Below are 10,191 nucleotides of genomic sequence, written 5' to 3' on the forward strand. Positions count from 1 at the left end.
TCAAGCGGCACCGTATATTTCCGGTTTGATCCCTCCACAATAAAACAACATTCTGATGTATCACTATTGCGTTTTGTCGTCGTCCCATAATGTCGAATAAAAAGTGTATTGTTGCAACGACAAAAGTATAGTTAATACATTAAGAAGGAAAGAAAGAAAGAGAATCCTACTTGAACACAATTTTTCACCCCACCCCTAATGACTAGTTATGCATACAGTCGGGGTGACACAAACAGTAGCTGATTATCTCATTTCGATGGAAATTTCCTACACTTCCGTCTTAGATCCAATTACTTCTGACTTCACACACGCGTTGCAGACTTGCAGTCCAGCATGACTTTTGATAGCACGCAACAATCGTCTCTCTTATCAAGTCATGAAAAGAATAAACCTGACAGGCGACTATTGCCCACTAAATAAAGAATTCTCTATACAGTACGTTATTCCCATTATATTAAAAAAATGTGACCCGGTGTGATACAATCTTGGCAGTAGAATAAATTCAATTGTCAAAATGTAACTTAAAAATTAATGGTGGCTGCTGAATGAAGCGACATTGGTCATTTCCAGATAGGAAAGGGTTACGGTATATAGCAGGGTCACCAACATCTTGCCGACACGTGTAGAAGTGACCAGTGCAGTACAGTATAGGCCTGTGGTATAATACAGTGGCATACCTTACTTTTTTGGGGGGGGGGCTTGTAGGAGCTAATTATCCTGTCTTAAATTGCTTCATTTGTCATCATTTGTTTTAGGTAACTTCACAAGAAGCAGTTTGTGAGATTAAAAGAACTGGAAACAATTTAGTAATACTCCCAGTTGATGTTAACTAGAAACATGGAGAATTACACTGTGTAATGAATCAAACACCACATAACTTTGTAAAACAAGAGTCAGCTAGCTTAATAATGCTAAGTCCCGATCCAAACTCCAAAAAAAGGTCCAATAGAAACTAAGATCGATGTCGTGGACTCGTGAATTTTTAACCCTTAGTAAAACTTATATTTGAACACACAGTGCTGCAACACGTGTGAATTATATACAACAATACTCAGTCATTTTTCTGAACCTCTGCGAAAAACGGCCACTATTATCGCAGTTCACGAAATCACTTAGCTGTGAAATGTACTGTATACGTATGCAGGCATTATATTTTTCCTCCTGCTGGCCAAGGCAAGAACACAAAGGAAAGCCGTGCAATGAGCATGAAATCACGATACATGTACAGTACTTGTACTCACATTTTTATCAAGTTTAATTGTTTACATTTTATTTGATAACGCGATTATTGTATGATTGTATAAAGTTAAATACCGCAGAGTGGTACTTCTTATTTGAAAAACACGTTACAGGAGCTGGAACAGATTAATTGCATTTCATTAATTGGTAAGAAAATAACTGCTGTACTGCAGTTCAAATCATTATTGTTACTGTATTGTGGGGCCACCCAGTGGCGGGGTGTCTTCTTAGATTCAAAGAACTGGTTGTACTGCTGCATCGCAACAAGACAGATTAAGGCATGACATTTCCTAAAAGTGATTTAAAACTCTCCACCTAAGGAAAAAACAAATATACATAAGCTTCATCCAATCTATAGATATACTGTATATGACAACGATAGAAAGAGATACCAGTGCTGACATATTGAGGCAGAATTTATTTAAGACATTTCATTCACTTGAATTACCCTGTCAAATAAAGCATCCTTCTTAAGACAGTGAGAAACAAAACAAATCCCAAAACATTGATGAGGAACATGTATGATAAGAAATGTTCATATATTAAATTTACACACAACAGGTAGTTTATCTACAGATATCTGTTTAGTGACTGCAGTCATTCAAAATCCAGTTTGGGGAAGCTCTTACAGTAGTTAGCAGAAATCTGTGCTGCATGAAGACATTTCATTGGCCAAAATGAATCAAAAACTCTTGACAACACTCTAAATAGAAATCTTGAAAAAGATTCAAAAAATTCTGGAATATAAAAATGTGGTATCTATCTCTGTTTACTTCATCAGTTTTACTGTTGTACAGTTCAAAGGCATAAAAAAGAAAAAACAAAAACACTAAAAATTAATTTTGTCAGCCTTGTGATGGGGAAAATTGTAGGACTTAAAATACAAATCTGTCATTTTGCACCAAGTAGAACGCAAATCTTCAATTGGCACTGCACAGGAGTATTATAGTGACTTGACTAAAAGTAGTATGTGGCCATGAATCCAGGTGCATTTAGAGGTAGAATCGCAAACAAAAGATGCACTTGCTTACTTTCCCATACATTTTAATTCCTTCCTCTGTGCTGTACATTTGATTAAGCAAGCACCTGATATGATACTTAAAAACAGAACTTCACTTTCAACGGCGGTGACAGTGCGGCAGTTATTGCTTCCTTAAAGACAGAAATAAAACAAGGAAAAATCTACTAAGACATAACGGAGTGAATGTTGACGTGCTACAAATAGGATGTTGATGTCATCCACCGAAGGAGGAATTCCACAGTAGTGGACTGAGCTCTGAAGTGATGTTATTTTTAGCAAGCAGAAGCACTACCATCAATTAAACAGGTGGCCAATTGAAGCCAACTGCATCTCCTAAACAATAAAAATAATAATAAATGCTCTCTCTGAGAGAAAAGTGGAATATTATAGTCCAGTCACAACATCCTAAAGGTCGTGCCTTATAATCACCCTTAAATGAAAAAAAAATACACATTCTCTTATGTAGATGTTATAGAGCCCCTTTAAGGGATATGGGAGCAGGAGGCATGTTTTGTGTGCACACCAGAAGCCTTTTACTGTGTTACTCTCTGCTGCGCATCGGAAAAAGCAAGTTTTCTTGTGGGCATGAGAAAGGATTAGGAGTGCACATGAGAAAGTTTTCTCGTGAGCATGACAAGATTTACAATCGCACCGGAAAGTTTTCTCGTACGCACCAGAAAGTTCCACAAAATTTTCTTGGGTGTGCCACAAAGTTTATCGGACATCGCAGAAACTCTCTCATGTGTGACAGTTTTCTTGGCAAGTTTTGCTGTGCGCATCATAACGTTTCTGGTACATTTCGTCATGTTTTATTTTGTATGCCCCAGAAAGTTTTACGCGTGCCAAAAACTCTCCCATGAAAGCCAGAAACTCTGTCGTGCACAACAGATACTTCTCAAGTGACCCAGAAACATGCTGTTGTCCCTTTTGAGGCTCTGGAGGATGTGCCGCGATCAATCAGGTAATTATGTGTGCAACTGCAAGCCACCACTGTGTGCACCATGCGGTCGAGCCATGTTTGTTGTAACATCAGCAGGAGAGAACCTCCACCAGGACTTCATGCAGTTGTGACCGATGCAGAGCATCGTGAGCGACAGGCACACATTCCTGAGGAGAAAGGATTTGGGGGGGGGGGGGGGGGGTGCTGTTACTGTTATTCAAGGTCAAACTGCGGATCAGGTGCTGAGGTCTTTTGTGGTCTACTCTAGTTTCTGCTGCAGCTTTTTCTGGAAGCAGACGGGCAGGATGGAAAGCACAGCGAGCACGGCGAGCACAGCCAGAGAGTTCCAGGACACGGCCTCGCCGGCAGTGGTCAGTTTGTACAGTGTTGTACCCGCCTTGATGGCTACGAAAGATGGTGGCGCTACGCCTGTGAATAACATGAGTGCAGTCATTAAGAAAGACTCAATAGCGAAAGTGACTTCAGCATAACATACAAACAAGGAATCAGAATTACATACCCAAAAAGGTTCCAACAAAGAATACCCCCAAGGGCACATTGATGACAGGTGAGGTGATGTTGATGAACCAGTTGGGAAGAAAGGGAGTTATCCTCAGGAAAATGATGTAATAGATTAAATGGTGTCTGTGTTTATCCACCTGCCAGTGAAAAACAAAATCTTGAAATATAAATGTCTAATCAATGGCTTTTTAAGAGTCTAGCTGGGCGGGGCAGTTGGTTTCCAACTGTTTCAAGTAGCATCTCCAAAACACATTCTTGGCACTCTGAGCTCCATCATCACGACCAACATTTAAAAAAAAATACTACTGTGTTTGCATTGTCTGTTAGCATTTGGCTAACAGACTTTGATATGTTTTCTGGTTTGAATACAAAACGTCTTTGTTTTAGGTTTAGTTTTACAGGAAACGAGAAACAGCTTGGAACAAGCGCATCGCCTCTTTTTAATGAATTGTTCACCATCTGGTGCCTGCCAGTTCATATCTAAAAAAATGGAAAAAACAAAAAACAAAACATCACCATTATGTTACTGAAATTAGGAGGTGATTGTTTTCACATACCACAAGAGGGAGACCACATGCCACCACAATTGTGGAATTACAAGACAAGTGTTCTATCAGTGAAGGCTCACAGGCAAACAGTGTCCCAATACTCCCATTTACTTACCTGCTGTGACCACTTTTGGGCTTTTTCCGTGAGATATTTGTACACCATGGGTCGGCCCACCAAGTAGGACAGCATATAGCAAAAGGAAGCCCCCAAACCAGAGCACTGGTATGACACAAACACATAATGACAGCTACATTGATCATCTTTACACATTGACTGAAAAACTAAAGGTTCCTACTGGCTGCCAGAGGACCTAAGTTGAATGAAAGAATTTTGCCAAGTGTCCCACAAATATAGGATCCAACTTTTGACAAAGTAAATGGAATAAATTGCATACTGTATGTACCAAATTGAACCAAACAGTACTGCTCGATAGAAATTCTGCTTTATTCCACCTATTCAATTAACAGGCCTCAGTACTGGGTAACTAGAAATCCAATTGTCTACTAATATACTAATAATATACTGTACTTTATATCGTTATTACTCACCAAGCAGACTAAGAAGAGAGCCAGGGGGAAAGGGTAAAGATATCCAGACAAGATGCTGAGGAAAATCGATCCGGGGATGGCAAAGGTCTGAAGGCTAACGGAAGGTGTCAAGGTATATATATATATACAGTACATTTTTTAAAAGACTTTAAGCATCACATGAATGTACAAAAGCTGAATAAAATGCATGGGGGCTTGAGATGCGAGTTTAGTTGATTCCATGACTACACTCTTAATTCAAAACACTTGAAATAATTTTTCCCATTAAATTGAATGCAAAAGGAATTAATCAGTTCCAGTCCCCCGCCCCCAAAAAGATGTTAGAATGTTTAATGTTTTTAAAATAACATTTTTATGTGAGGTTCTGTCTCTGTGGTGAAAATGCCATACACGTGTAATTGCTTTTGCTTTATGTTTAGCTTGACAAACTACAATAACAGCTTCAACCTTCTTTTTTGAAGAATTTTTCAAAATGTGCCAAAATGATGCTTGTGAAGTAAGCCGAGTTCCTTCCCAGAGAGAAGTGAGAAATTTGTTTTTTTAGTATTGTTCATGTACCATAATACATATTTATGTTGTCACTTAAAACTAAGACTGTTGCAATTTGTGTCCTTTTTTTCCACACTTTGGAGGATACAAAACATATGTTGCAAAATAGGCCACCAACACCTGGCTGTAGTAGGTGTTTTTGTATTTGGACAATACAGTTCCCAGAGCTTTGGCGTCGTCCATGTCTTTGGGTATCTTGATTTTCTTCATTTCATCACTGGAAGAAAAATAATAAGAATTGTTGCTTGTCCTTTAAATTGATCCCTGATTCTCCACTTGACAGTGAAAACAGCAATTCCACTCTGTAATTCAAGTTCTAGTATGTGTGTTCTATGTGCTATTGTAAAAAGATTCATACCATCCACTATATTTATTTTTACATGGCTGTGAAATCAAATGCTTGCACTGACTCATCCCATTAAAAAATGAAACAACCATACCTGACACACCAGACAGATCGCAAAACAGCTAACTGAACAACATCAATTCTTCCTTTTAAATGATAAATAGTATTTGAAGACAACACTTTTACATGTACCGGTACTACAAATGTGTGAGATAGAAATGGGATGCTCAGTTAAGGATCTATCAATGACAAATCTACTCAACCAATGTGCGACTAGCAGTGTCACGCAACTACTTTTAAAATTAATATTCTTTCAAATGTTGAAAGAACTAATACATCTCCAGCAGCAGTTCTCAGAAAAGTGTAGATCAAGTCCCAATTCACAAAATACCTGGCTCTCCACGTACTACCATAGAGAACAACATCAAAATAATTAAAATGTACTGCCCATAAGTTAAAATATGTACCGAAATAAATGTCTGCAAACAAACAGTTCTACACTAAATGAAAAAAATGTATAAGTTAAATACAACTGAACTGTACTTAAATGTACAAATATTAGTGGATTAAAAATTTTTTTTAGTGATTCTTTGACATACAGTACCTCTCGAAGAAGCCTGCACACCACCACTTTGAGAACCATCGATCAAAAGCAATTCTATCACAATTAATGTCAATAATCATGGCTTTCTAGACAGTTCCTTTTAAGTTCTGTTGAAAAACCAATTTGACTGACCTCATCTAGGTCACCCACTTCAGATGAATCTACAGACATGGGTAGCTACATTACCAGTCAATATGTTAACATAGTAAAGACACAGGCAACAACACAGCACCACCATTTAAGAGAACTGCAAAACGGCTGGGGTTTCCAATGTAACCTAAAGCAACTCACTCTGTAAGCTCTGGGAAGTTCCTGTAGACCAGGTACATAATTGAGGCTGAGCAGGTGAAAATAGCAAGGAGAATGAAGAGGGACATCCGTGTTGAGCTCCCTGCAGCATGATGGCTATCTGTGAGGAAAGACAAGAACAATTTGAAAAAATGATGTCTACATTGAGATTTGCAAATGCATGTTCAAGGGATTTTTTTTCCAGATTCCCATCTTCATTATCCCCCAAAAAAGCAGATTGGAAGGTCCAAAGTCAAACAAAATCGGTGCCATTACCTGTAGCTGTCAACATAGTTTTACTTTGTTTGATAGTAGTCCCGATGGAAAACCATGTAATGGAAATGAATTCTCTATGGGCTCGAACACGCCATTATACAACCTTTACAGACTACACAGGCAAGGCTTGAAGTTGCATTTTAACATCCTCCAGTATTAAATAAAAGCATAAATTAATGGTACGCTAAAACAAAAAAATCTAGTCACATTTTGACCAAACCTGACAGATAAAACCGAGAGGAAACAGGAGAGTTTGTGCAGAGTGATATCACACAGTGATAGTGTATACCTTATTAAATGAAATGGTATGATAATGATCAAGCTTGGTGGTGTGTTTTTGAAATATAATATGGTGAAATGTCAAATATCAAACCCCATTTGAAGGTGGCAGGATATGGAACAAGACAATCACACATTCATGCATCCATCTACACATCACAAATAAGTAAGTTTTGAATTATACTACAACCTAATACATACGTGAAAGACAAGAATTAGTAAATTTCATTTTGTTGTATATCTAATAAAGGGATCAGTGAGTGTGCTAAATACCTTGGAGCTATAAGAAATACTTTCAACAATATATCAAAATAGGTGGCAAAAGTACTGAAGGTCTCCACTTAGGTAGAAATACTGACATTCATGTTAAAAATTCCTCTAATTTAGTGATGAACCAAAACATTTGGAAGGATGTATTCCATAGATGCGTTTAATAGGTCATGCTCTGTTCTTATTTATTTGTTCATTTATTTTAGGGTGCCATTTTTAAACATACAATACAATACAATACATGCTGATTTGTATAGCGCTTTCACAACAGCGGCAGCATATGGAATTAAGTAATTAAAATAATTAACATTGTTATTACAGCCGAGAAACGCTATTCGCGGAGGATAGGGACCCTGTTGACATTGAAATAAACAGCATTGAGGATTTTATTTTCTCTTTTTTTTTACCCCGGTTTTAAAAAACACAGCTAAACATTGAATATATGTAGTGCACGAAAAAAGAAAATATTGAAAAATAAATTAAATGCGATCCGTGCGTGCCGAACAGCGAGTATACTCGAATCGATTATGTTGTCAGTTTTTTGGGAAAGCTTTCCAGTGATAAATACCTGTTGAAACGAGGTTAAAGATTAGAAAAAAATGGATGAAAGCTTTTAAATCAGATTTTCATACAGTATGTTGAATTTGAACAAAAATGAGTCCACTGCTGCTTTTAAAGACACATACTTTGTTTATATTTATTACATGAAAATGGTCCTTGTATCAATGAAATATTTTTATATATAAGATATGTCCCATAACGCTGGTGTCATGAAACTAAATTACTGTATTTGCATTTGTTCCACACATAACTCGTATATCCTCCAATGTTGGAACAGGTAACATCTATTTCGACTAAGGGGTAGAAACTACAGGCAAGTTCTCAAATGTGGTAAGGAAGAAGAAAACGTCGCCAAAAAAATACTAAAGTCCAGACACCTGAAAAATCTACATTTACATCATGACGTATGCAAAGATGCTGAGCGATTTGAGAAAATTGTTTCAATGAATCTAGCATTCAAGTTTTTAGAGTTGAGTTACCGTGTAACCAAAACGCGAATCGTCACGTGACAGCGACTGCAACATGACAGCAGTGGTTTTTTACCCTTGTGCTAAGCTAACAGAACGTTCAAATTGTCGTTAGACGCATTCAACAAACCGGACGAATCCAAAAGTGAATCATCTACTTAAGAATTAACTTGAAATCCCGGGTGGGTTAATATTTAACCATTTAATACCAGTCAAAATATGTTAAATTAGCCGCTGCAAACCTACCTGTCAACGCTTTGAGGTTCGTAGCATTAGCGTTCATTTCCCCTTTTGACAAAACCAAGTCGTCGGTCTCTCGTCTGTCCCTCGGCTTTGTGGCCGTATTCTGAGATAATGCCATTCCGTCCCTCGACGGCCGATTTACGCTCGATCCGGCAGAAGAAAGGGTACAGGTGAACTAACCGGTGAAATGACACGTTATACTGCACGAGCCTTTTCCTTCGCTTCCAGTGCTTATCGCGTACAATCGCCAACAGCGTCTCCGCCTGGACGACATTGTTATTACACCCATTGCCATGCGGGCAATTCGCTGTTTCAGAGCTAAATACTGTCCACCTACTAGTACACGTGTTGTCCCCGCGAGTAGTAAGACCATTTGGCGCACTAGTAGAAAGACCGTGTCTTACAAGTAATGTATTTTTCGACAACTGTTGCCTTTGTGTATGTGTATTTCTGCACAGTAGAGGTCAACTTCTTGTTGAGGCAAATTTGCATGAGGTGACATACTGTATGTGTGCTACTACTCGTATTACAAGTAAAGCACTAGACGTTCACTGGTAGAATTTTATAACTGGTGCATAGAATTGGTGCACAGTTGTTAACCAGTTTAGGTTTGTCTCACTTTGTCCAACTATGCCAAAGTTGTCCTACGACTTGTTTAACATCCATCCATCCATTTTCTGATCCGCTTTATCCGGTGGGTGCTGGACCCTATCCTAGCCGTCTTCAGGCAGTCGGCGGGGGACACTCTGAACCGGTTGCTAGCCAATCGCGACAAGACGAACAACCATCCACGCTCATACTCACACCGAGGGACACTTTTAGAGTGTTCAATCAGCCTGCCATGCATGGTTTTGGAATGTGGGAGGAAACCGGAGTACCTGGAGAAAACCCACGCAGGTCCGGGGAGAACATGCAAACTCCACACAGGGAGGCCGGCCTGAGCTGGAATTGAACCCGGTACCTCGGCACTGTGAGGTCGACACGCTAACCACTGGTCAACCGGGCCACCCACTTGTTCAACAAATTAACCTTAAATTCAATGTACACTAGAACAGGGGTCCCCAACCGCCGGTCCGCGGAGATGGGACCGTCTGGTTGCAGAAAATCAAGCTCGGGGCTGTGGTGAGTTATCATGTTCATGCACTTTGAATTTGCGTTGTATCGTATTTTGAAGGCATTAAACATCACCATAGCGATCAGAGTGTTGCGGCCAGAATAGACACTCCTTGTCTTTATTATTATATTTTGAAAACACCACAGGTGTCATGCAGCTCATACCATATTATAGGATTAAGGCAAGAAAACCCTGAGGCACTGGATGACGTGCAATGATTGGGGAAAACATAATTTTTAAGGTACTACCAATCATTGAAATGATGAGAGAGCTCCAGAATTGATGTTGGTCTCCAACATAGCCACAAGAGGGAGACAACTTGCCTTGAATAGAGATGAGAGACTGTTACAGTATTTGAATCCTCAATGATTGGAA

General features: G+C 38.9%; 1 protein-coding gene across 1 annotated transcript; it reads right to left on the bottom strand.

Moving 5' to 3' along the window:
• Positions 1-1,637: 1,637 nt before the first annotated feature.
• Positions 1,638-8,933, bottom strand: tmem41b (transmembrane protein 41B). Its single transcript, XM_086107702.1, has 7 exons — positions 8,706-8,933; positions 6,610-6,727; positions 5,457-5,585; positions 4,820-4,913; positions 4,386-4,490; positions 3,721-3,859; positions 1,638-3,629 (listed from the first exon to the last, which is right to left on the bottom strand). The coding sequence occupies exons 1-7, from the start codon at positions 8,818-8,820 to the stop codon at positions 3,460-3,462; spliced, it is 870 nt and encodes a 289-aa protein (XP_085963828.1). The 5' UTR covers positions 8,821-8,933; the 3' UTR covers positions 1,638-3,459.
• Positions 8,934-10,191: the final 1,258 nt, after the last annotated feature.

This window comes from Hippocampus guttulatus, chromosome 3, assembly GCF_054856545.1.
Source record: "Hippocampus guttulatus isolate MCC_2025c chromosome 3, RoL_Hgut_1.0, whole genome shotgun sequence".
In the NCBI taxonomy this organism is placed as follows: domain Eukaryota; kingdom Metazoa; phylum Chordata; class Actinopteri; order Syngnathiformes; family Syngnathidae; genus Hippocampus; species Hippocampus guttulatus.

Bases quoted from the DNA above. Each gene is read 5' to 3' on its own strand.
- tmem41b (XM_086107702.1), bottom strand. From the start codon at position 8,820: ATGGCATTATCTCAGAATACGGCCACAAAGCCGAGGGACAGACGAGAG. The intron at 5,586-6,609 runs GTGAGTTGCTTT...TTTTTCTTCCAG, and splicing joins AACTTCCCAGAGCTTACAGA to TGATGAAATGAAGAAAATCA. The intron at 4,491-4,819 runs GTGAGTAATAAC...GTGTCATACCAG, and splicing joins CTCTCTTCTTAGTCTGCTTG to TGCTCTGGTTTGGGGGCTTC.